Source organism: Typha angustifolia, chromosome 11, assembly GCF_048772165.1.
Source record: "Typha angustifolia cultivar Huaian chromosome 11, ASM4877216v1, whole genome shotgun sequence".
In the NCBI taxonomy this organism is placed as follows: domain Eukaryota; kingdom Viridiplantae; phylum Streptophyta; class Magnoliopsida; order Poales; family Typhaceae; genus Typha; species Typha angustifolia.
Genome location: NC_133249.1, coordinates 7,130,490 through 7,158,434, shown reverse-complemented (window position 1 = coordinate 7,158,434; position 27,945 = coordinate 7,130,490). Strand labels below are relative to the sequence as shown.

General features: G+C 34.9%; 1 protein-coding gene across 2 annotated transcripts; it reads left to right on the top strand.

Annotated features, from left to right (window-relative positions):
• On the top strand, nucleotides 1-26,886 carry LOC140769709 (uncharacterized). Of its 2 annotated transcripts, XM_073110538.1 has the most exons (13): nucleotides 1-141; nucleotides 2,927-3,342; nucleotides 9,883-10,129; nucleotides 12,400-12,512; nucleotides 12,744-12,823; nucleotides 13,048-13,189; nucleotides 13,338-13,418; nucleotides 14,364-14,468; nucleotides 22,652-22,834; nucleotides 23,582-23,674; nucleotides 26,036-26,175; nucleotides 26,253-26,319; nucleotides 26,418-26,886. In XM_073110538.1, exons 2-13 carry the CDS (start codon nucleotides 2,950-2,952, stop codon nucleotides 26,535-26,537), a joined length of 1,764 nt encoding a protein of 587 aa, XP_072966639.1. In that variant the 5' UTR covers nucleotides 1-141; nucleotides 2,927-2,949; the 3' UTR covers nucleotides 26,538-26,886. The 2 variants fall into 2 exon arrangements, with proteins under 2 accessions (XP_072966639.1, XP_072966640.1); XM_073110539.1 differs by lacking the exons at nucleotides 26,036-26,175; nucleotides 26,253-26,319; nucleotides 26,418-26,886 and adding an exon at nucleotides 23,769-26,029.
• The last annotated feature ends 1,059 nt before the right edge of the window (nucleotides 26,887-27,945 follow it).

The following is a 27,945-nucleotide window of genomic DNA, read 5'->3' as shown; positions in this document are numbered from 1 at the left end:
TCTCTCTCGGTCTCGTCGACATTTCTTATAATTTATAAAGCAAATTCCTTTTTGGTGATTTCGTCTCCCGTCGTCCGCCAGCTGAACCTTTTTTTTTCTCTCTTCCGACGACGAATACGCCGCAAAGATCTCTTCTTCCCGGTAAAACCTCTTCTCCCTTCTCTCTCGCTCTTTCTTGATCGCCTCTCTTTTGCATCTTTTGATTTTTTTTTTTATCCCGGTTGGGACATGGAGAGACCGTTCTTTGACTCGCTGATCCACTTGTTTGCTTCCGTTGTTTTGCTTTTTTAGTTTGTTGTTCTTCTGGGAGTTGGTGAGCAATTAGGGATTGGGGCGCTGTAGGTGTGCTTATGTGCTGCATTGATTTTTTATGCATCTTGCAATTGAATGGATTTATGGTTAGAACTTAGAAAGCTGACCGAGATCCGGAATTGGATTTTTTTTTAATTTTCTGTATGGATTGATGAAAGTTTGGAGTTTGATGGGATTTTGATGACTGGGTTTGTCTTATTGTGATTTGTGGATGTTTACAATCCAACTGTTAGGTTGGTTTGGTGATGTCCACGAATTTGGAGATGTATAATTGTAGCTTGGTACCTAACATAGTACTCCTTCGAACTTATTCATCTTTTTGCGCGGAATTTCTGTGTTTTTTAATTGATGCAAGAAGGTTCACTGTTAAACTAATAGAAGTGTGGACGCTTCTCTGCTTTAGTGCTTTTCTACTACTGCTCTTTCTCAATGTTTTATTTCTGGTGGAATAGAAAGAATGTGGTCAAATTAAATGCTTTATAATGTAATTTGTGAGAAATAAAATACTCAGGTATTCTATGCTTTTGGACAAGCTATAGAACTTTATACTTGGAAAGTGGGCTTATTGGATGTTCATGAATTTCAATCTATTCATCAGACGTTTACGTGGCATTAATTATGTCATTGTTTAAGTGTTCTCACAATGTACAAGGTTGACTAGAGCATGGCTTGAAGTTGAGAAGGCTCCACTAAAGACTTAGTAGATTGTTTTTTAATCATTTTATGATTATTATCTACTTGGCATCAATCCTTATCCTTCAGAATGAGGTATAGAATTTATATTAAAGTAGAATCAGACAAAGGAGGGATCTCAGGAGACTATACTTTTGTCTGGCTTGTAAAGTTTAACAGAACTGTTTCAAAGGTAGTTTCTTTTCTATGTTGCTCTGGCCTCTCCTCTTGGGCTGCCATTTGGTATTTCTTTTTAACCCATTCGCTTATTTAATTGGGGACATCTCGATTAGAAAGGACTACGGTTCAATTAGGAAGTGAAAAGTGGCACAAGTAGGAAAATGTGAGCTATAATAGTCAATGATTTAGGCTTAATTAGGAAGAGAATAAGATATCGATTAGGAACCAAGTTACGCTATCCTAGACGATCACAAAGTAGAGATGATTGATCTATAAGCCCTAGTAGTTTGCTTAAACCTATTTTCATCAATTTACTTATCTTATAGTTATAGGTGCCCTACGAGTTAATTGTAATTAATGTGGAAATCATCTTGGAGCCTATACTCACCCTATTAACTTAAGTTAGGTTTAAGCATGGGTGTGTGCCGACTAGCACGCGTCTTGTGCCGAGCCGTGCCGGTCAATATGCCGACGTGGATCATTTTTTTTCTTCTATTTCTATCAATCATCATCAAATCAATTTTAATCATTTTCTTAACAAATATGATATGATATGATATGTGAAACTCTTTTTTTTTTTAATTTTTTCTTATTTGTATTAATCATCATCAATTAATTTTTATCATTTGTCATTCTCTAATTTTGTTAATGATCATCAATTAATAAACATTGAATGACAACTCATTGTTCTATTTGGAATGATAATTTATGTCTAATTTTCATTTGTTATTCTCTAATTTCTAACTAAATCATGTAATTATTATGTTTTATCATCTAATTTTATTTCTTTTATGTCTTTTTCTTATTTCCATCCATAACTCTTTTAAATGTTTCTAAAATTCTCATGAAGTGTTAAACACAACTAAACTTCTTCCTTTTAACTTCTCCAACCATAACCCTCTTTATTTTTTATATTTCTCTCTAACTCCTCAAATCGTAGCTCTCTTTATTTTTTATATTTTTATATTTTTCTCTTTCTATGTTCTTGATAACTTCTACTCCAATGATCTTATTTAACGGCGACGAGCGTGGTGTCAAGCTCTAAATATCCTAAAAAACTAAATATTGACATGCAGAAGACTCAAAACATCTCTAAATATCCTAAAAATGATATTAAAAATATTATAAATGCATGCTAGCCCCCATCCCTCCATTGCTGTCACATTGTGAAGCCTGACATCCACAAGCCTGAGTAGTGCATAAATCCTTGGGTTTATAGATTGTGAACACTAGTGCTTACTTTGAAGCAAAGATATTCTTGGAAGAACTTCTTCTGATATCCCAAGAATGTTATTGTAACTTTATTGTCAAAAAGGTATATGGAATGGTTATTATTTCTCTAGGTCTATCATAATAGTCCTTACTATCATATATGAATGCGAAACTAAACATTTTACAGTTCACTTTTTTACAAGATAAATTTTAAACTTTCTGAATTATGTACCTTACTTGACGCAATGTAGAGAAAGATTAGGTGAATGTTTGAATGTAGCAAAGAATACAATTATTTTTTAGTTATTACGTCTAATTTACCTCTAGATGATCGGACACCATTTTGGATTTATGAACAAGTTAACCTATATTTTGATTCCCAGAATGGATATCTATTGTTCATTTTTAAATGCACACTTGGAAGGTTCTTTTAACTGTTCAGTCTATGCATATTAATTTGCACTTAAGATTTTTAGCTGCAGTTCTCTATTCATATATTACTAGAAGCTCATAGCTTACCACACTAATTTTTTGCTTTTCCATTTTGTAGCTGTGATAAAATTGTGAAATTTAATGGCTATGATCGACGAGCCACTGTATCCAATTGCTATATTGATAGATGAGTTGAAAAATGAAGATATCCAGCTGCGTCTGAACTCTATCCGGAAACTCTCTACTATTGCACGAGCATTGGGTGAGGAAAGAACAAGAAAAGAACTAATTCCCTTTCTTGGTGAAAACAATGATGACGATGATGAGGTACTTCTTGCAATGGCGGAAGAGTTGGGCGTATTTATTCCATATGTTGGAGGAGTGGAACATGCTCATGTTCTACTTTCTCCCTTGGAAACATTGTGCTCTGTAGAAGAAACTTGTGTTAGGGACAAGGCTGTAGAATCATTGTGTCGAATTGGAGCACAAATGAAGGAAGCTGATCTAGTTGACTGGTTTGTCCCTTTGGTAAAGGTGAGAAAAATCATTAGTGTTTTTATGGATGTTTATTTCGTTAAATCTTGATTAGTAATTGTAAATAATTTCTCTTTCGAATTCATTTCTTATTTTTGTACCATTAATTCTTCTCTCCAAAAAAGATGTTCAAAACCTTTGGTCTTTAAGGGTCTGTTTGGTTTGAGTCTAAATCTTGAACGTCGCTAGTTGACCCCATTTCATACTCATAATTTAGGTATCTTGAACTAAATTAAGAAAATGTGGTGTTTGGCGAAAGTGTAATTATTTTTTTTGATGTGATGCGAAAAAAGTGAAAAATGTTAGTTTTGAAGAGAAATAAGATGATATATAAAATTAATGGACCAAAATGCCCTTTGACTTTGATAATAAATTTTTTAAATATTATTCTTTAATCAATAAAAAGTTTTTAAACTTATTGATTTACGGGCTTGCATTCAGGCTTACATATTTTTTTTTTCTAAAACAATGTATGGTTAATGTTTTTTTAAAATAATAACATAAGGTTATTGTTTTTGGTTATATGCCCATGTGTAAGGCTATATTATTTGTTTAATATTTTTAAGAAGTTCTTCGTATTGCAAACTTTGTTTAAAAAAAGAAAGTGAGTTATTGCAGGCTTAAAAACTCACAAGACCGCAACCACTCTATAATTTATTGTAGACTTAGTTTTAATGTTTTTTAAGGGAAATGTATTTATTTTGGAAGGAAATTGGAGGTAGATGAGAAAAGATTTGAAAATAGAAGTGTAATTATTATTTTAATGTGACATTTGAAAAAGGAAAAAAATATATTTTTTTGGGAAATCAAGTATATGTCATGCAAATAGTACCAAATTATTATTATTAAATTTATAAAACACAAATGCTGGTTTACTATTTTAAACCCATATTAAACTTATCAGTAAATTATATTAAATAATAAAATTTTAATTTTTCCATTGGTGTGTATGAATAATTTTTCCTAGGTTTTCTTTCTGTTAGCCATTGTGAAAGATATCTTTTTCTATAATAAAAAAAATATGCATTTTTTGGAAGAGAGATGCGAGAGAGAGGAGAGAGAAGAGAGAACATTAACAAGACATAAAAAATTAATAGATATAAGTCATTTCAAGAGTAAATTTAGAATCTATTTGAATTCAAATTAGATTTTTTTTTTTCTCTCATTCTATTGTGGAGCGAACTTGGTTAGGGATAGAATTGATTAAATTAGTTTATTTTTAAAGAGTATGTTTGGTTTAGGTTTTTTTTCTTTCCTTAAGTGGTTAGTCTAATTGGGAGACTCTATAGGCTATTATACTTGAGTTTGGCAAGCAACAAATTATTTTTTTATTTTTTTATTTTCTCTCTCAAGTCAATTGAACTACCGAGGGGGCTATGGTTTGTCGATTTCTTATCTATTTGTCTATTTAACTACTATGGTATTGCTTGATAGGATCTGTTGGGTCAGAGCCTGTCAATTGGTATTAGAGTTTTGTGGCTGGTTGATAAAAAATAAATTATTCAACTTGCCACAAGGTCATGGAAGATGCCAAAGACACTGGCGATGTCGGTCAAAGGCTGTCTTAATGCGCATTGTGGAGACACTGGCTAGTCTGGAAGGAAGGTCGGCTGCTGCTCCTCCTAGGGCAGTTGAGGCATCTAGATTAGGGGAGTTTAGCCTCGTATTACTCATTTAGACTTTTTGTTCTTAGGGGAAGATCATCTTGGTTGGATATTTAAGGTGAAGCAATTTTTCGCCTACTAAGGAACACAGCTAGTAGAGTTGGTTAGGCTTGCTGCGCTCGATCTATAAGATGAGGTCCTGCAATAGTTCCAGTGGTTTAAATAAAATGAACTTGTTAGCAAACTGGTCGGAGGGGTTGACATCAAGGTTAGGCCGTCTGAATATGATCCTTTTTATGAAGTCTTGAAAAAATTGTACAGTGAATATCAAAATGACTCTGAGAAACTGGCCTCGAGAGTTTTCGCATAGCTGAAGCCCACACTATTAGGATGTTTCATCAGAGGGCTATTGGAGGAGATACAAATGGAAGTAAAACCCTTCAAGCCTCAGACTATAACTCATGACATGGACTAAGCACGCAAGCACGAGGATCAGTTGGCAAAGGTGAGGCAGTCTAACCACGTTGACCGCAAGGATAAACCCGATGCTGCTGCGATTAGCATAAGCCCAGAGCGGATGCTGATAGAGGGCTTGACCGTAGACATGGTATAGCCTACAGCTCTATTGAGTAATGATTTTCAATGTTTGACTTATAAGCAGATGTGGGAGCGATGGGAAAAAGTTTGTGCTTTAACTGCAATGAGAGGTTTGTTGTTGGACACTAATGCAGAGGAGAACAATTATTTGTCCTCATAGCCGAATCAGGCTTTGATAACACAGCGGATAGAAAGATGATCGAGGCCATCTTAGAAGACATGATGGAACCACCGGAGATTACCTTGCATGCCTTACCTGGGCGTATGATGCTGCAAACTTTACAGATCACAGGGTCTTTGGAAGGAATATCGATATCGATGCTGATTGACAAATACTCATAACTTTGTTCATAAGTCGATCATTCGAAAGCTATGGTATAAGATATAGCTTGCTACCCTGTTTTTGTTTGGTGGCTCAAAGAAATAGACTAGAATGCAAGGAGATCTATCATGATGCAAATGTCCGATTATAGGACTATCATTTTCTTATCAATAGTGACTGCAAAATTTGGAATCGATCATCTTTGACTACAGAAGTAACAATGGAATTTGAGATGACGAGAAAGAAATACTTGTTGCAATGGAATTTAGGGGGCGATCCTTTAGATAGGGAGTGGACTCGATGCAATAGATGATGAGCCATGGAGCAGGGGCTTTCTTGATGATGATGATGGAGATGACTCCAAGCGAGTCACCAATTGTTGCGTGGAACTTGTGGGATATGAGGTGGGCAGTTCAAATGCTATATAGTACAATTGACAGATGGAGAGTTTGTTGGAGGATTGGATTGGTGGCGTACCATCTGTGTTTTTCGAAGAGAATCACCTATTCATTATTGTTTCAGTGGCCTAGCTAAACAAGCAGCATTGGTCCATTGGGAAGGATTGCTGTCCGAGGATGCTACGTAGGAGGATTTTGAGGAGTTGGAGCTGCAATTTCTACTTCTAAACCTTGAGGACAAGGTTCGTCACTCCATTCTGGTTCACCTATTAGAAGGGCAACATTAGAAGAGAATGCAGAATGGACGGAACGAGCGTACTTTCAGTCAGGCATTCAAATGCCCAACGGACTATCTGAATGCTTGGATGGATTCGCGCCCCATTCAAACAATTGCAGGATATTTTGACAAAGAGCAAAGTTTTAGATGTGTTCGAATGCCTTTCCTACTGTTTGAATGCTTGACGATTAGATTGTTGATTAAATTAGTTTACTTTTTAAGAGTTTGTTTGGTTTATGGTTTGTTTTCTTTTCTTAAGTAGTCAATTCGATTGGGAGACTATTATAGGCTGTTTTACTTGAGTTTGGCAAACAATAAGTGTTTTCTTTTCTTTCTCTTCTCTTTCATGTCGATCGAACGAATTTATATATCGAATATATAATAAATTTAGTAGAGTATTAGCCCCTGTTTGTTTTGGGTTTAGGGACCCTAAACTAGTTTAGTAACCAAACACTAAAATAACTTTATTTTTCTTAATCAAGTTTAGTCCTTAATAAATAATCAAATAATAATATATAAATTTTGTTATTCTTTTAATTTGATTTCAATTTTACCCTTGACGTGACTTTCATTTATTAGTATAATATCTTGTCAATCTTATAATTTTTCTCTTTTCTCCTCCTTTTCCTTTCTTTCCTCTCTTTCGAAATACTTAAATATTTATATTGTAAATATTACGTCCTCATGTAATGAGAACCCTAGAAATAAAATAAAAATTACAGGAAAATAGTGTAAATAATTTGAGTAGATCAAATGTAATTATTTTTAAAATATTTTTACTAAAAATATCATTTAATTTAGGTTTAATAAAAAATTATATAAAATAAAAGTAACTCGTTGGTTATTAAAAAGGGTGTAAAAACATTGGTTTGTAGGCTTAAAAATAAACTTGCGAGGTTAAGGTTAACTGAATTGGCTGATTTGCGATCTTAGAAGATAGCAAAGGCTAGTTAACTGGCTTACAAAAGAAGCCAGCAAACATCGTTTTGTGGGCTTAAAAATAAAATTACAGGTGTATGGAAAAAATTGCTATTATAAATTAACCGTACACATCCAACGATTGTGTAATAAATATCACGTGATATTTATTTAAAAAAAATTAAAAAAATTGTGATGAGTCACTACTCTGACATTTGCAGGCTTATATGTTATATATTTGCGGACTTAGTTGGATTATTTGCTGGCTTAGAATGTGAAGTCTGTAAATAAGAAGAATAAATCCGTATATTGAGAATTGTCAAATCATGTCTAATTTCATCATCATTGTCCTCTCTTCTCTCCTCTCTCAGTAAGAAAAATGGAGAGAACAATTCTATTTGCGGGCTTAATCACAAGCATTGTGTTCCGTTTGCGGGCTTAATCGCAAGACATGTTCAGTTGGCAGATTGAATTTGCGGGGCTTAATCACTCCTAGTGTGTTCAGTTTGCGGATTTGATTTGCGGGCTTATATAAAAGATGCAAGGCAGCAAATATATCTCTTATGTTCATTTAAGCCAGCAAATTGTTATCATAGACATCATATAAGCCTGCAAATAATTTAAAAATTACACTTAAGCTCGCAAATGACTATTATAGACACCACATATTCATTTTAAGCCTGCAAATATATCTCCCATATTTATTTAGGCCTGCAAATTACACTTAAGTCGACAAATATATCTCCCATATTCATTTAAGCCTACAATTACACTTAAGCCCGCAAATTATTTGAAAATTATACTTAAGCCCGCAAATAACTATTATAGACACCAGATATTATTCATACATTATAATAATGACTACCATCATTACATGAGAAGGGTAATTTTGTCCATTAAATTTATATCTCATCCATTTCCTTCCAAAACTAACACTTTTTCACTTTTTTGCATAACATTATAAATAATAAATACACTCTTAAACTAATTGAGAACCAAACACTAAATTACCCTAAACTATTTTAAGATATCCAAATCAAGACTAAGAAATGAGACTAACTAATCAAGTTTGAGGCTTAATCTCAAACCAAATAGGGCCTTAAAGACTATCTGCACCTGGGTAGAAAGTCCCTATGAAGCTTTACTAGCTAGGGGCTAGGTTTGTTGATTTCTTACCTTTTTGTCCATTAAATTGTTGTGGTATTGCTTGATAGGATCTGTGGGGGTCAGAACCTATCAGTTTCTTTGATAAGAAATGTCAGTTATGAGTAAAATATGTACTTGGCATCAAATAGGTGGTTAAATTTGTCTTCTTCAACATCTTCGTAGTATTGTTTCTTTTTAGGGATTTTTACAAATCATACTCTATATTTTACCTATTTTATGTACTTGGCATCAAATAGGTGGTTAAATTTGTCTTCTTCAACATCTTCGTAGTATTATTTCTTTTTAGGGATTTTTACAAATCATACTCTATATTTTACCTATTTTATGATTCACACTCCGTCTTTAAGGATTTTATAATCCGACCCTTTATTTTTTTTAATAATTCTCATTTAACACCCTAGTGTTATTTTGGCTAATTTCGATCAAATTACTAAAGTACTTTCACCATTCTCTTTGATTTTTTATATTTTTTCACCATCTTCCCCACCTACCTTTTCTATCGTGGTTGTCACCGTCGCCGTCGCCATCATTGCAGTCGTCGCCACCACCATCACCATCTTTCCTTATCTTCCCCCTTCCCCTCCTCCCTCCTCATTTTCTTCTTCTTCCTCTTTTTTGGGAAGAGAAAAAGAAGATGAAGAAGATAAGAGTAATTTAAGTATTTATAAATTATTTTATACAGTATAATGGAATATTTTTTTAGTACTAACTCGCTGAAATCACATTGAAGGGTTGGCCTCACACCAATCAGAGGAATATCTTAAAAAGAAAGAAGAAAGAGAGTTCATCTTTTCATCATTTCGTGAAAAGAAACTAAAGGATATTGAGACTTCTTTAGAGACTCGGGTTCCTAGTTTGACCTCTTAAGAGACCTTACCCTCATATTTAACCATAAGAATTTAAATTACCTAATTTAACACTAACTTATGAGTTATGAACTGAAATACATTAAATTAAGCCTGAGAATATTTGAAATACTAAATTATGAAAGAAAACATAAAAAATCTAAAGGAATCATGAAAATGCAGAAATACCAAAATAACTTAATTCTATCTTGAGTTAGTCCCAATACAATGCCAAAACCAACTAGTGATGCTCTAATCTGAAAATTTGCATGTGACCTTTATTCTCCTGCAGAACTTTGCTTCCTCAGTTTGTACCTTTTAAAGTTTCTCTGGCTTTCTCATAATAATTCTGATTGACCTGGCTTCATTTATTCTCTCCTTTTTTTCTCATGCTCCAATACTGTGCTTTTAGAGACTAGCAGCTGGTGAATGGTTTACAGCTCGAGTGTCCTCATGCGGCCTTTTCCATATTGCCTATCCAAGTTCACCTGATCAGTTGAAGGCAGAATTAAGATCCATTTATGGCCAGTTGTGCCAAGATGACATGCCAATGGTTAGGAGAGCTGCTGCATCCAGCCTAGGAAAATTTGCTGCTACAGTTGAACCGAGCCATTTGAAAGCAGAGATCATGACAATATTTGAGGATTTAACACAAGATGGTACATATAATGAATATATCTATCTCTAAACCATTTCCTTTCATTGGCATATTTGATATTTATTTACTGTTTTTGTTTCTACATTGTTAGTAAGATGGTTTCACCATACGATATTGGTAACTTTTTGTGCTGTTCTGCATTTCATCAATGTTGTCCAGACATTATGATATCTTTAGGGTATTTCTTCTTATTCTATTTTCATTATTTTTGAACTATAATATAGGAATCTGACTCTCTTTCTTGATGAATGATAGAAAACATAGTAAAACCCCTGGTTTTAGGTAATAGTGTTTTTAGTGTGACACTGGTTGTCTATTGGATGCTAATATTGTATTGTGCACACTCTTAGACTTATAGAGTTCTGTAACTTAATACCATTGGTTGTTTGCTAATTAATCTAATTGACAAATATTTTTGTGTATGACTAGTTATTATCTTTTCATCAATATGAGTGATTTGACAACTTAAAAGTATTGGTTTAGGGTTAGGTGTTAAGTCCTAGGAAGATTGTATTGATAATCATTTATCAAGTACAAGGGCACCCAGGTGCGTGATGCTTCTAGCATGCCGGCATGTAGATTGGGGTGAGATGATATGTCTAGCATGTACTCAGTGATCGATAATACGAAAATGGCCCTAAAACTAGCTTTAACTAATAATATGAATGTGGCACTAAATGTTTGAATACAATGGAATGAAAAATTGGAAATTCCAATAGTTTGGCAAAGTCTATGAAATGATTAGGGATTGTATGATTTAGCATTACAGTTTCCACTTTTCACCAAAATTAACCTAGATCTTTAAGCTTGGAGCCCTCGATGTTCCATCAAAAGGATTATTCTACTGAACTGCTGATGGCATGGTGCATGTCAGTTAGCCATCAGCACAAATCACACAATACATGTCAATCATGCCAGTCGACATGAGGTGACACGCCTTAATTGTTTGTGCCAGTTTGATAGGGATCATTGTAAACGAATATTAGTTGAGCAAGAAATGGTCAAAGATGTAATTATATAAAGCTACAGGTACAATTTGTGAAGGTAGATTTTTTACAACGATTGCCATGTCAGAGGCATGAGGTGTGCTGCCCTTAGCTTAGCATGACATCTATGCTCGGCACGTTTTGTGCCGAGCCAGTATGGTGTTATTAAACCTTTAGGGCCTTAAGTTAGGTTTTAGGAGCTAAATTAAAGTTTTGGCATTAGATAATATAACACATGTAATTTCTTATAGAATGTCGTGGATATACTTGAATTGTACATCAATTGTATTCTAATTTGCTGATTTTCCCCAAAATTTTCAGGTTTAGTAAACTGGGATAAATAACTTGGGTTGAAATTTTCCTTTGATTTTCACAACAATACACATTTTTCTGCACAACCTAAATTGGCAAGAATAGATTGCTCCTATTAGAAATTCTTCGATCCCGTAATCCTCCAGTGAGAGGTTAAATTTGATTCCAGTGTCATTTTGCAAGAGCTTATATTAAAGATGAGCATGAAAATATTAAATAGAAGGTAAAGGTTACAAAATGGTTTTTATCCAGCTTTTAGAATTTTTCTCGGCATCCAATTCAATATATGATATGGAATATTTAAAAAGAGAACAAAACTAATATCTTTTTTTTTGCAAATTCAAAATTGAATTTTCCTTATATTTTAATATTTGGACTTCTTGCCAACATACGTCTTATTATGTGACTGCATTTCATGGATGATGAAATGAGCATGTAAAAACAATTATTACTTTCAGAACTTGAAGAGGCATATAGTTGTGGTCTTGTGGATTTATTCATCACAAACTAGCAAATGACAATATCCACAATAAATGCTTTAATTACTCGAACAATGATTTTACTGTCTCGCAACTAAAACTTTCCTTCTTTTGCCTTGTAATAGTAATTTCTTTCAACTAGATGAATGTGTTAGATTATAGAATTTACAAATTGTCTTTGAGAATGTTGTTGTATTAGAGAAATTGTAAATCATGTAGTTTTGAGCCTCGTGTGCTGAAAGTCGGTCTTCATATTAGAATTCAATGTACCGGATTAAATTTAATTCTTTGTTGGTTGTACTGTCATTTTTCTTCTTGCCGTAATGATGCTTGTTTTGCTGTTGACTATGCCTAGGTATTCCGTGATTCTTATGTTCTCACTGCTGTAATTTGGATTTATTTAACCCAAATGTTTTGCTATGGCCCTTCTATTCACTTTCTTCTGATAATTATATCTCTGGATAGGTAAATCTGTCAGCATTTGTTTGTTTCAGATCAAGATTCAGTGCGCCTTTTGGCTGTTGAGGGTTGTGCAGCACTTGGGAAGTTGTTGGAAACCCAGGACTGTGTAGTGCATATTCTTCCGGTCATTGTCAATTTCTCACAGGTACTGGTACACTTTCTATGATCAAGTTATTTATTCAAAGATTTGGATGGACATATTCTATACCAGTATAATATATTAATATGTTTGATTTGTTGGTGTAGAATTATATATTTTGAACGCAGTTCTTTGTCCATACATACAGGGTAGATGAAAGAATATTGCTAAAAAGTAAGAAGTATGTTAATATGATATTTCATTGCATGATTGTTATTGATCATGTTCATTTAATAGGATAAATCCTGGCGTGTGCGGTATATGGTTGCAAATCAATTATATGAGCTTTGTGAAGCTGTTGGCCCTGAACCTACAAGGTAATATCTTTTCTAGTCCATTAAGAAATTAAGTATTGTATATATATTTATGTATTTTCTCCAATGTTGTTCTTCTTTTTACTATTGTGACCGGACTAGAATTTTATATTATCAAAAAGGTGCTTGCTTTTTTTCTAAATCCTAGATTATCTACATCTATTTGACAACAATTTAAGCTTCTACAAATTCTCTTTCTAATTTTTTTGACTTGTTAAAATGTTCAGGTCAGATTTAGCGCCTGCATATGTTCGTCTTCTTCGTGATAATGAGGCAGAAGTTCGAATAGCAGCTGCAGGAAAGGTGACAAAGTTTTGCCAGATCTTGAGCCCACAACTTGCAATCCAGCTTATTCTTCCATGTGTGAAGGTATCTATGCCAAAAATTTATGCAGTTTTGGATGATATATACATACTGGCTATTGCATCAAGCTAGAAATCATGCTTATGTAGTATGTAGTCTTTTGTTCTTTCCTCTTGTGAACTTTACTACATTCAACATCATCTTTATTCTATAGGAATTGTCGTCAGATTCCTCACAACATGTTCGTTCAGCTTTGGCTTCGGTTATCATGGGCATGGCTCCAGTCCTGGGCAAGGTAAGAGCAATGTTGCATGCTACTTTCCTTACTGAACCAAAAGAATATTGCAGTTCTATTTGCCTATTTGTCTTTATGTGCTTGGTTGTTTTTGAATTTGTTCCCTTTTTTATTATGGATTCTGAAAGGTTATGTATATTCGTGGTGAATTTGTGTTGTAGCTTTATAATTTTCTCAGTATTACTCCTAATAGATCCCTTTGTTCCATGCCATCACATATAGTTTCCATCCTCATGGCATAGAAGATACTTATTCCAGAACTGTTGTCACACTGGTAAACAGCATTTTTCTTTTCCCTAATTGATTTATTATTACTTATAAGAGATTTTTTCCTGTAGTTCTACTAAACAAAGCAAACTTATGCTCTTTTTATTTAACTAGTTTCTTATGTTTTCTTTTCTTGTCCAAAATCTTGTCGTTAGGCTGAGTTTGTTGGTTACTTTCAGCTTTCAGAGCCAATATAATGCATGTACTGTTTTGGCAAAATCATTTAGGAGGTCTTTGTTTGTTTGTTTCTCTCCATCTTGTATAATAGTTGCGTATACATTTTGTTAAAGATTTATTTTGGGATCTCATAGAATGCATTGAAATTATATGCATAAGGTAAATCCTTTCATATGACTACATCTGCCTTTTCATCCATGAAACTATTAGTCTATTACTGATTTACTGTGCCTAAGTTTATTAGATTTCTATTATTTGCTTACACTTAATAGGAATGCCCTCTTTGTAGCAAATTTTGAGATGGAGCATGGTCTATGCTGGAGAGATATTTCTTGATTATAAGCTTTCTAGTTCAATTATAAGAATAAACTGTTATTTAAGTTCTGGAATATATTAGTGGACCATTAATTTATAACAAAGATCAAAGTGTCTTTATATAATTTTTAGTTATTGTCACTTTATGGCAGCAAAGCTCACAAAATTTCTGCTTTTCACTTGTAGGAAGCTACTATTGAACAACTTCTTCCGATTTTTCTCTCTTTGTTAAAGGATGAGTTTCCTGATGTTCGACTCAACATAATAAGCAAACTCGATCATGTGAATCAGGTAAGTATCGTATAAATTAACGTTCATTGCAAATGACCTCTTTTATTGATGTATAGCATGACCTTTCTTACGAATCAGATCTGGACCGATTTGGACGTAAGAAAATTGTAAAAATTTATATAGTGGTAGCATCGTGAGTTAGGATTTTAATAGTTCTGGTTTCATCTAAATCTGATGTCGGGATAAAAAGTTAAAAGTAAAATAGTAGAGGAAGGTTAGAACAGAGTAAATCGGTAAAATAGGGCGGTGGTGGATGGCCGTAAAGTAGGGTAACTGCTGGAGAAAGATGGTAGCTAGAGTTTCGAAGCACTGGAGATTCTACGGCTACTATCTACTCCAACGAAGATAAAGACAGATCTAACAGCTATGTTAAAAGATAAAGATAAGATAATAAAATAATTAAACTCCATTCTCATTCCACGATAATTATCAACATATGACAACTTTTATTTATAGAAGTAAAAATCCTATGGACTGATCCACATGCGAATTATTCGATCTATTTGAAATTCAAAACAATAAGATAAAGCTAACTAACTTGGCTCGGCTCGGCTAAATTGACTCAACTAACGCGACTCCCGTTGTTGGATCATAACAGCCTTGATACTTTATTTGGACTAATTTTTCTACTGTTCACGAGCACATGGCATATTAAGGCATTGTTCATTATACTGTGTAAGCAAGAGATATCTAGTGCTAAATTTCCATTGGTTATCTTTGTTAGTGAATCGGGTGAGTATCATAAATTATGCTTCATTGCAAATAACCTCTTTTATTAATTAATAATATGGTGTCTCTATAGTTGGAACTAATTTTAGTGCCATTCACAAGCACCCATATGTGTGCGTATTTAAGATACTGTTTATTATACTCAAAAAGCAGGAAACCTCTAGTGATTTCCAATGGTTCTCTTTGTTAGTTCTGCTTTACTTATTTCTTTTTGCCTCTCAAGGAACTGCCGCTTTTCTGAAAATTAACTTCCATCAAAATATGCCTACATTTTACAGGAGTTATGACAACATTTTAGGATTGCCATGAGTTGAAAATATGAGGGAAAAAATATATTATTTTTGTTTTACAAGAGCCTCTATCATGCTGTAAGTAATAATTTACAGAGAAGGAGAAAATAGCAGCTAATAAGAAAAGGAAACCCTATATTTGGGAATCCCTAATTTTCTGTAATCAGATTGCTAAACTTAAGGAAAAATATATTTACACAATCCCTTATTTTTAAACGACCACCAATCAAGGATTCAATTCTATTTTCCACACTCCCCCTTAAGATGGTGAATATATATCCTTCATTCCCAGCTTGGAAATTAAATCTTGGTATGTAACATTGTTGAGTCTATTTGTAAGGACATCTTCTAGTTGACCTCCCGTAGGAATATAAGGTATGCAAATTAATCCACTCTCTAACTTTTCCTTGATGAAATGCCTGCCTATCTCAATGTGCTTAGTCTGGTCATGCTGCACTGGATTGTATGCAATGCTGATTGCAGATTTATTGTCACAGTAGAGTCTTATTGATCTACTCTATTTAATCTTTAGGTCTTCCAGTATGATCTTCATCCACAATAGCTCACATACACCTTGTGCCATTGCTCTAAACTCTGCTTCTGCACTAGATTGTGCTACAACATTTTGGTTTTTTGCTTCGCCATGTTACTAAATTTCCTCCACAGAATGTACAGTAACCTGAAGTTGACCGTCTATCTACTAGAGATCCTGCATAATCAGCATTTGTATAGGCTTCAAGGACTAGTTTAGAGTTTCTCTTGAACATTATCCCCTTTCTAGGATTAGAGTGTCTCTTGAACATTATCCCCTTCTCAGGATTAGCTTTCAAGTAGTGACATACATTGTAGACAACCTGAAGATGAATCTCTTTAGGATTGTGCATAAATTGGCTAATGACGCTCACAAGATATGCTATATCTGGCCTAGTGTGAGAAAGATAGATGAGCTTCCCAACTAGTCTTTGATACATCTCCTTATCTACGGCTCGTTCTTCGTCTGATTCTCTAAGTCTGTGATTTGGCTCTATAGGTGTTGCAACTGGCTTGCTTGCGAGCATTCCCGTTTCCTTAAGAGATGAGTAACATATTTTTGCTGCGGAATGATGATGCCTTGTTTTAAGTGAGCAACTTTGATCCCCAGAAAAGATTTCAATTTCCCCAAATCTTTAATATCAAATTCCTCGATCAAACATTGCTTCAAGGTTTGCTTCTCTTCTTTATCATCTCCGGTCACAATTATGTCATCCACATGGACTATTGAGGCCGTGACTCTCCCTGCAGCTGAGTGTTTAATGAAAAGAGTGTGATCTCCCTGACTCTGCTTATATCCAGTAGTTGTCATCACTTTGGTAAATCTCCCAAACCAAGAACGAGTTGACTGTTTCAGCCCATACAAGGCCTTCTTTAACTTACACACCTTGTTTCCTTGTACTCCAAATCCTGGTGGAATACTCATATAAATTTCTTCATCCAAGTCCCCATATAGGAAGGCATTCTTCACATCATACTATTGTAGTTCCCAATTATAGTTAGCCGCCAAGGATAGTATCCTCGCAGTATTCATTTTCACAACTAGAGCGAAAATTTCATGGTAATCAACTCCATGTCTTTGCGTACCCTTTTGCAACCAACCTTGCCTTGCAACGCTCCAACGATCCATTAGCCTTGTATTTTATAGAGAACACCCACTCACAACCCATCGCCTTTTTCCCATTTGGTAGATCAACTAACTCCCATGTTCCATTCTTTTCCAATGCATCCATCTCAACTCTCATGGCTTTCCTCCATTCTCCATCAGTCAGATTAGTTGTTTGGAATAGAAATTTCATTCAGACTCATAAGGAAGCTCCTATGGGCTGGTGAGAATTTTTTGAAAGACACAAAATGGGTGTGAGGATATAAAGGTCGTTTAGTACATTCTCGGGTTCCTTTCCTAATGGCTATAGGCAAATCTTGGTCATTTGTTTCAAGTTCAGGGAGCTGGTTTTCTATAAATGGAAGGTTAAATACTGTTACCTCATTCTCAGAAGATGGATTGGAGATTTGGACTTGCATTAGATCAAGAGTTGGACCTTGCCTTCTCGAGTACATCTTCCTTTTCTCGAACCGTATATGATCAAGAGTTCTATTACCTTGTATAGGAGTCAGAATAGGAGACACATGTTGATGCAAATCTAGTATGAATGCAATGTTTTGAACTTGCATTGGATTAGGAGCTAAACCTTGCCTTCTCGAGTACATCTTCCTTTTCTCGAACCGTATATGATCAAGAGTTCTATTACCCTGTATAGGGGTCAGAATAGAAGACACATGTTGATGTAAATCTAGTATGAATGTAATGTTTTGGAGAACAATCGACCCAAACAAGTAACTAAAATAAAATATAGTAAGCAATAACTAACAATAAATTAATCAATTAAAATGATCATTATTAGATGGAAGGAGAGAAAACTACTCAGATAAGTCAGTAACTTTCTCAACTCTCAAATATGTATGTTGATAGTGGAAAAGCCTAAAATATGATATAAAAAAAGACTTCAGAATTTAAGTTTACCAATAAATGGAATAGTAGTGCTTTTACTTTGAAACCACGTCTTCCTCTTCACATTCGAGCACCCAAAGATTCTCTTTCACTACTGGAATCTTCTGGACAGCAACAGTAATTAATAAAAAGTAGAGATCGAAGGAGAGAGGTTTAGAGAGGAAGTAGAAGAGATTAGAGAAGAATCTTAAGATGGAGTATGAGAAAGGGAGAGAGAGGGAGAGAGAAGAAGACTGTAGGATAGAAAATGAGAAATTTCAAATAAATCTTACTCAATCCTTCCTTGTTTCTCATGCAATAACCTTTAAATAGGTTAACAACTTTGATTTTAGCTGATTCAAATAGGAACTTATTTTCTAATAGGACTCTAATTGATTATCTTACCTAAATTGACTAACCCAATTTAGATAATAAATCAATATGGACATCCTCCACATATAAGCTTACCATAATTATCAATTGAGATTCTAATAGAAATTCATTTCCTAATAGGACTCTAATTGATTAGGTCTTACCTAAATTGACTAGCCTAATTTAGGTAATAACTTAATACGGACATCCCCGCATATAGGCTTACTATATCTATCAATTTACTAATTCAATTGATCATTTGAATAAAAAATCAACTCAACAAATTAAATGTGAAAATAAGTTGAGCCTAATTAGCTCAATTGGACTTAAAATTGGTCAAATTACAAATGATGCCCACATCACATGTTCACTTTGGTTAGACTCTGGTACAAATTGGATTTGAGAGTTTGACATAGGAGTGAGAGATTGTGAATGAGACATAGGAGATAAAGATGAAGGAAGATTGAGAAGGAAAAAATTCTTATCTTCCATAATAGATGACTCCATCTGAAGATAAGGTTTGGTGAAATATAGTTTCCCTTCTACAAAAGTGACATCAGTTGAGATATTGAGTTTCCTGATCGGTGGATGAAAACACTTGTAAACCTTTTGTGTGGATGAGTATCCAAATATGTGAGTGAACAGATATCTGATATCAGTATTTGAATCCGAATCCAAAAATTATATCTGACCTGTATCCAAATCCGTATCTGGTATTTTTTCAGAAAATCTATTTGTTTTCGGATCCGTATCTGAATTAGATAAAAATTTTAAATCTGAATTCGACCGAATCGAGTCGGATAGTGGGTCGGGTCGGAGTTAATCCGACCCATTTTCACCCCTATCAACACGTGATGGTTGTTCCATGGTAAGACTCCTCTTGTTATCTCTCGAGGCTGCAAGTGCTGAACCATCACTTGGTTAGTTGGTTGTGACTCAAGCATAATTCCTGTTTGACTCTCCTCTGCTCGAATCAGCGATATCACTTCATTAAGTGATGGGACCTCTTCTTTGCCAAATTTTTGAACTCTAACTTGATCAAATTCAGAGTTTAATCCAGCAAGGAAATCATAAACCCTATCTTTTTCAATGAAGTTTTTGATAATTACAGTGCACTTGTTGCATTTCAAATCAATTACCCTATAATAATCTAATTCTTGCCACTGATTTTGCAAGAAATTAGCATAGTCGGTCACAGACTTGTTCCCTGTCTTGTGGAAGCTGTCTTTGTCTTGATCTCATAAACCTGCGCCGCATCTCAAACTTTGAATATGTCTGGTTGAGGGCATCCCAAATGGCCTTCGCAGTTGGCAAGAACATGCATGCATCACTGATCTTGGGTCTCATGGAATTTCACAGTCATGTCATCACCATAGAATCCTCCTCATCCCATGCATCAAATCCCACATCTCCCTTCTTTGGTCCTGTCCCCAATAGATGGCTCAGTTTCCATTTTCCTTCCAGAAAAGTTCGAACCAACTGAGACCACTTCAAGTAGTTCTGTTCATTAAGCCGGTAAGCTGGTTGAATATTCTGCAATTTCGCCTATGGAGCACTGAGCCTGTTGCTCGTGTTGTTGGGATGGAGGGTTGAAGAGATTATTTTTGACATTTTGAAACACATGTTTATGAAGGCTCACAGAAAAGAAGTCTGATGATGAGAATAGGCTAAGCAGATTGCCAAGAAAGAAGACTGCAATGAAGGCAAGTCTTAAGAAATATGGCTATGAAGGCCGGGAGAAAACAGAATTTATCCCAGAGAAAATATAAAACATGCCTTACAACTCTGATACCAAGTTGAAAATATGAGGGAAAAATTATATTATTTTTGTTTTACAAGAGCCTCTATGAGGCTATAAGTAATACTTTACAAAGAAGGAGAAAATAGCAGCTAACAAGAAAAGGAAACACTATATTTGGGAATCCCTAATTTTCTGTAATCAGTTTGCTAAATTTAAGGAAAAAGATATTTACACAATCCCTTATTTTTAAATGACCACCAATCAAGGGATTCAATCTCTATTTTCCAGACCATGTAGTTATTGAAGGTTGCTTAGGTTTAAAGTGTTGTTTGTGCATGCGCATTTAACACATGCTACTTGTATCAATTTATCAACCAGTTTCACCTGTCATAAACAGCAAATTTCACATGTTGCTTTTCCTGTGTTCGTCATGTTTTCGCAAACTTTATGATTTCTGCGAAGGTCTTAAGTATCAGTCTTTGTTTTAACTTTTAACTGGTCACTGTGACATTTACTCGGTTTCAGTAATTTAGGCTGTCATTTTGGTTTGTGCCAGCAGGTCTTGGAAATTAGTGGAAAGATCAGAGAAAATATGGACGATTGGAATAAACTTGCAGTAATGGAGTATACAATTTTGTGATATACTAAAAGATGTTCTGAACTAAAAGAAAAAAAGAAGAAATAGCAAGGAAATGCTGCTTTTTGTCCTTTTTGATTCTTTATATATTCATTATCATTAAAACAAAAGGAACTTTGTGAACAACCCTTTCTTTACCATATTTTAGAAAACATCAATGCAATCCTATTGCATTTTTTTCCTATTATTTCTGCTATGAACTGCAGCTTCCAACATTTTTTTCATCTTTCTCTGTTTTTTGTTATTTTCCTCAAACCAATAGTGCTTGAGAACAATCAGTTCCTTTTCCTTTCTCCATATAATGTAAACTGAGATCTGATAGAATATTACTTCTCTAGGTGTCACATAAATTTAGATCTGATAGAAGTACAGAATCATTTGGATCCTGAACAAATGAAGCTGGATCCTGAACAAATGAAGCAGCAATTTTTCATTGAAACTGAAAAAGAAGAAATAGTTAGCACTTAATACAACAAATTATGTTCATAATAGTAATAGCTTGCCTTAATTTCAAGGGTATAAAATAAGCATGGGTGGCAAAAACTTGCATATGAAGTTAGGAAACACCTTCAAATTTGACACTAACCTCACAAAACAAGTCACTATTTTCATAATGGCGAATGGCGTTAGGCCGTCAGTATTACAAGTTCCAAAATATGGAGATAGTAGACTAATAACTGTTCCCAAACATAATAAACTTGATATAAAGCACATCTGTACAATAATCATCAGCACAATGTCATCAAGCCTTTTCTTACTAAGTCTATGGTTCATTTAGTTTTTTTTTTGTTTTGGCCAAGATGTTTTATAGTGCTCGGTAGATTTCACGAATCATGTGGGGCGTCATGAACCCCAATGTCTTAAGAAAATTTTCTAATTTGATTTCTCTAATCGTTTTGTATTATATAAATCTACATCACAGCTATATAATTAGTTTGTAATTGAATTATTGAATATAAATTGCCTAAATAGAAAAGGAAATTTGGACCAATGATAGCTGTGCCACAGGCACGGACCATGCCGACCACCGTCCGGCACAATATGTGCCGCGATACTTGCCGGCTGTGCCGTAAGAGAAGGAAAGAAAAAGTGATACTCACCTTTGCCGTCGTCGTCACTGATCACCACTTGCCTTTGCCGTCATCGTCATTGATTGCCGCTCGCCTTCGCCCGAGCTCACGTTGGGTGCCCATAGCTTGACGGAGGAGAAAAAGATTGAGAAGTGGGGAGGGGGGAGGGGGTGGGTTAACACCGATAACCCTCTCTTCTTTCTCTCTTTCGATCTTTCTTCCTCCTCCCTTGGGCTAGGGCACCTGACACGAGCTCGGGCGAAGGCAATTGGAGACAGGTAGCTCGACAATGAGGTCGATGGCGAGCGATGAAGCTATTAAGATGGGTGTCGTGCGGCACCCCTCATGCCACGTGCCAGTACGCCATCGACACGGCTATTTATGATTTGAACATGCTACATTATGCCATAATTTGCCATTTGCCATGTGCCACTCCACCATTTTCAACCACATTGATACTTCACATTTCATAAGATGAGCTTGTATTCACCAGACAAATTTTAGCACTAATATTCCACATTTCATAATGGAATTGGCTATTAAGATAAGTTTTCCCTCATTCTAGTGGCATTCTCTTTTTGTGTATAATTTTTCTTTATTATGGTCATAGTAGAATTTAGTTACTACTCTCACTTTTTCTTTTTCTGGAGAATTTTGGTGCAACATGTCCCTGCAAAATGAGTAGACAAATTCATACACTAGCTATATAGCTTTTTAAAGTTCTAGTAATGAAGTAGAAGGTGGTTAAAAAGTTGTCATCCATTACCTGGGAAAGATTACTCTTTTTTGCCTAATATTGAGTTAATGGTGGATACCTTCTCAGGTTATTGGAATTGATTTGTTGTCCCAATCATTACTACCTGCGATTGTGGAGCTTGCTGAGGATAAACATTGGAGAGTTCGGCTGGCCATAATTGAATATATTCCTTTATTGGCGAGCCAGTTAGGTGTTGGATTTTTTGCTGATAAATTGGGTGCTCTTTGCATGCAGTGGTTGGAAGATAAGGTATGAATATTTCTTCTATGGGTCTAATATAGTTAAGAAGAGTTAATAAAAAACCAAGAAGCAATTTGGAGGTATTTTGAATGTATTTCCTTTTGTTCAGTGTAATAACATCATCTTGTCATCAAACTATGCATTGAACATCTTTTCCCTTTCTATTTCCACTGCAAGAATATGCACTTGATCATTACCTATCCACAACGGACTATATCTGATCTGAAGAGCGATAATTTTGGGAACTACGTTGAGGCTTTTCATGTACCTCTCTGGCTTGTGAGGGCAACATTAATTTTATGTCTTCGTTCGGGTTCCCTAGAGAGAGAGGATCCTAAGACACCCGGGAAAATGGTCGATTTCCTTTTACTTAGAGCCTCTACAGACGTCCCAGCTGCAGACGTTAAAGTTGGTGGAAACTCATCTCCCACTAAGGAGCTGATGCTTGCAGATGTTAAAGTTGGTGGAAACTCATCCCCCACTAAGGAGCTGATGCTTTTATTTATTCTTACACCTATCCTGTTCGCTTCTGAGAGTTAAAGAAGAATTTCCACAATTATGTACTTTTGCCAGGCATTATGCATGTCATCAGATAACTTCTGTGCTATGAAGTTGGTTGAGTGGTTCTCAATGAATTTATGGCTCATTTTGGTGATTTATGCTGCCTTGGTAGTTGTTGATAATTTGATTTTAAAAGACAGTTAGGTAGTTTTAAAAGATACCACTGAAAAAACTTAAATAAGGTTTATTTTTCAGGTTTTCTCAATTCGAGATGCAGCTGCTAATAATTTGAAGCGTCTCGCAGAAGAATTTGGCCCAGAATGGGCAATGCAACATATAGTTCCACAGGTTTGTTTGTATGTTATAACATTACTGTTTTCTCGTTATTCTCTTCCATTTCTTTGAGAGTTGTAATAAGACTCACTGAAGGCAAGGCTCTCAGGATAGTTGGCATTTTTCTTCATGGCATTGGCTGACTCCATACAATTAGCCATTCCTCCTTTTTGATGTGCCAGTGGATGCCATGCTAATGTAAAGAGCTATTCCTTGATCCTGTCAAATTTTGTCTATAGGACATTGGACTTTATTTTCATGTTGTACTTATTGTTCATCCACACCAATTTATTTAATCAGTACATCAAGGATACTACATTTAAGCTTTAGACTCTACTGCAGTTTCTGTGCAGCAATTGTGCTGGCAGTGAAAAGGCAGTTTTAGTTGAAAATTTGCATGAAGGTAAGCTAGTATGAAGGCTAACACACAAGTTTTTGATCTTAGGATGTTACGTTCTGTGTTTGGAAGAAGTAGCTGTAATTGAAGTAAATGATGAACATTGAGCTTTGGAGAATGTATATGTGAATATAGTATCCATCTTCATCATACTTGTTTGGGCTTAGATGTCTATTACGTAAAATTTATGCTCAAATTTCATGGGAATTAGAATGATGGATGGGCCAGTCAAAGATAATCAAAAGAAAGAGTTCCTTTCTTCTGCCATTCTTTGTGAGAACAAGGGATTTATTTTTATCTTTGGTTATGAATATTGACATTTTAGGTAGGTGATGATAGTTGATTTTCTAGAATAAAGTCTTGATGAGACTTATGTGGTTTGTGGCATGTTGTGACTTGTAATAATGAATTCAGACTTTATTCATATGTTCCTTTTTTTTTAATATAGTTATAGTAACTTCTTTTGTTGTAATTGCTGCTTTCATTGTGATAGTTGATTTTGAATTCATTAGGGTTTTTTGATATAGGCCACCTAAACAGTTTATATATGCTTGATTTTGGCTTAATTTATTTGTTGGATTTTTATGATACCTATTTTTTCTTTTGATCCATGCAAACTAAGAATTAATTTCCCTTCCACCTCTTAGTAGAAGATTGGTTGTGGTCTTTTTTAGCAATAGTTATGGTGTATTGGTCAAAAGTTTTTTTGGGAAGGCTCAAAAGGGTTCTTCCTGTTTTTCTCCCTTGCATGAAGCATTTCAGGGTGGAGTCCCTACCAGGGTTAGTCTAGATCTCTCTCTCTCTCTCTCTCTCTCATCTCCTCTTTCCTCTCTAATTCTTTCTCTTCTTTCCGTTCTTGCTGTCATCCTATAATTACTGCAGAAGTTCTTAGCAGCACCCCTCTAAATACACTGAAAACCTATCCTATAGTTACTGCAGAAATTCTCAGCTAGTGCAGTAACGGACCAAATTTAATTTTCTGGCCATCTCCTTTGCATCTAAATTCAACGCAATGAAGGAATAGTCCATCCACTATAGAAGCCACTAGCCCTCCAAAGCCCAAAAATTCAAGTTATTTTTGTTGTTTATTTCTCCCCTTTGCTATCATTAACGACAGAGAAAAATGAAAATCAAACTAAGGCACCAATTTGATTCTTGATGGAAATCAAACCTTCAAGGCTAGACTAATTCTAGTCGCTTTACACCGCATCTTATCTCTAAGTGGTGTTCTATTCCAATCTTGTATAATTGGAAAGGTTTGGAAGATGATGGCAATGATGATGATACAACAATAACCAATCCTCTAGTCCCAACTATTTGGCGTCGACTATATGGATCCTTTTCCTCCGTTCATCTCTATCAAGTGCAAATGTGCTGTCTAATTAAGTGCTTTCATGTATTTCTTACTAATATTTATCACATTTGTTTTGGTCTTCACTACCCTCCCATGAAATCTTCTATTTGGATGAATTCCCTTCATACTAGTGCACTATTTGGTCAATGTTGGATATGTCCAAAACAATTTTATCTATTATCAAGTAATTTCTCCTATATACGTGCTAACTCAAACTTCTACCTGATATTATCCTTTCTTATTTTATCTTATCTAGTAATACCACTCGTTTAGTTTAGCATCCTTATCTTGGCAATGCTAAACATTTGAATGTATTGTTTTCTTGCTGCTGAACATTCTTATTCATAGTGTATTGTTGATTTATAGTCATTATATAAACAAAATTTCAGCTTGAGGATCTATGACGATCAAGCAGCACACTATAGGCATTGCTTTATTTGAGTCCACTTGCTCTAATGGCGATGATACACTTGTTATCTCTATATATATTGGGAGAATCTGCCATTGTTTGTCTTAGTAGAGATACAAAAACTAAGCTGAGTTGATGACGAAAAGTGTATCAAGGTAAAAGACAATTATAATTTAATTGGAACAAGTTGTTGCTGAATTGTTTCTCTTTTTGAAGGTGCTGGAAAAGATCAGTAATCCACATTATTTGCACCGTATGACCATTCTGCAAGCAGTTTCTTTACTAGCTCCAATCCTCGGTGCCGATATCACATGCCAGAAGTTACTGCCTGTGATCATAGCTTCCTCAAAGGACAGGTGAATAAACTCTCTGACCCGAAAAAGAAACTTACGCACCTGTTCAGCATTTTACAAATTAACTTTTGACACTGCAGGGTACCCAATATTAAATTCAATGTGGCAAAGGTTTTGCAGTCCCTCATACCCATGCTTGAACAAACTGTAAGTAGTTGATATGTTTAGTTACAATATGATCTCCAATTAGTTCGCTGCGTGATTATTGCAGTTGATACTGATTGCCTCAAATTTTTATGCTATAGGTGGTTAAAAATACAATTATGCCTTGTTTGGCTGAGCTTATAGAGGATCCAGATGTGGATGTTAGAAACTTTGCCCTTCAAGCACTTCGAGCATGTGATAATGTCATGATGCCAAGCTAAACAAAATTCTAGATCTTTATGAATCAAATTCCTCCGCTGGCTTTCCGTTTGAGCAACGCTGTGCACTTTGTTGATGAAATAGAGTTTCCATCCCTCTCCTAATTGAATGGCAAACTTAAAGACATGCTAATATGTAGGGAAGTAGGTTCCTTGTGAATGTCTTCAGAGTGTAGATTGATGATTTAATATAGTTTTGGTTTGTTCAACATGACACTTGGAGGGTTCTGAGTTTTGATCTTAAATTTGACAATTTTATTTTTTGAAGTGTTATAAGCTTTGGATACTGGGTGATAAATATTAACCATGTAGGGTTGGCAATGTTATATACTTTGTGCTGTTTCTGTGTTCAGTAATTATCCCTAGTAGAAGAATACAGTTATATATATCCATTGTGTTTCCAGTTTGTCTCAATCCTTGCTTACAAGGTCTGGATTTGTTTACAGCAATGATCTGATTCAGTGGGAAGATGAAATATTCGACTATTAATAGCTACCAACTAGCTGACCAAAGATGTAAGCCTCAGTTCAGCAAATTCGTTGGATTTTCCATTATCACGTAGATCCAAGATGTTAATTGTAGCTTTAATTACTTTTTAAAGGTTTGAATCCGAATGGTATCGAATAAGTTTCTACTTTTTTCGTACATAATAACAACAACAACAACAACAAAAATGTAGCCTTACTTGCAACTTGATTACAAGCTTAATTAGGGGTGTCAAATATTTGAGGTTTAAACGAGCACAAATAAAGACGAAAAATAGTTTAGAAGTTCTCGGTAGAACAAATTTGGATTGAACTAAATCAAAAACCTAGAAAATTTTTTTTTAAACAAAAAGGTAAATATGTTAATTGAGACCCACGGTTACAATAAGCTTGCTAATATTAACCGTCAAAAGGTATAAAAGTTACGTTGGAGAACATCTTGTGTTACTTAGTCAATCAGCAGTACGATTAGCTTCACAAAGTATACGAGTGATTCTACATTTGAAGAAATGTTTAGTAAGAAAGAAAATGTATACGAGTGATTTTACATTTGAAGAAATGTTTAGTAAGAAAGAAAATGTCATCTATTATTCCTTTGATGGGCCTTCTAGTGTCATGAACCCTACTGAAGAGTGTTGGCAAGTTCTACCAATTGGTAAGGTTAGTCATTTATTTGATAATAGAGAAAGTTTTCACACATAGCCAAGCTTCACCTTCAACCAACCGGTAGAGATGAATTTTTTTATACTGGGACCTTGCAATTAAAGGGGATCCATCAGGCCACTAGGCCATAAAACTGACATGGCTAGTTTTAGAGGCTCTTGTGAAGGAGCCATCAGTGTTTACTTTTATCCCCCCAAGTGGAGGAGATTCCCATCTGATTAAAATAACAGAGGGTGTTTGCTTGATGGTATTGGTATATAACT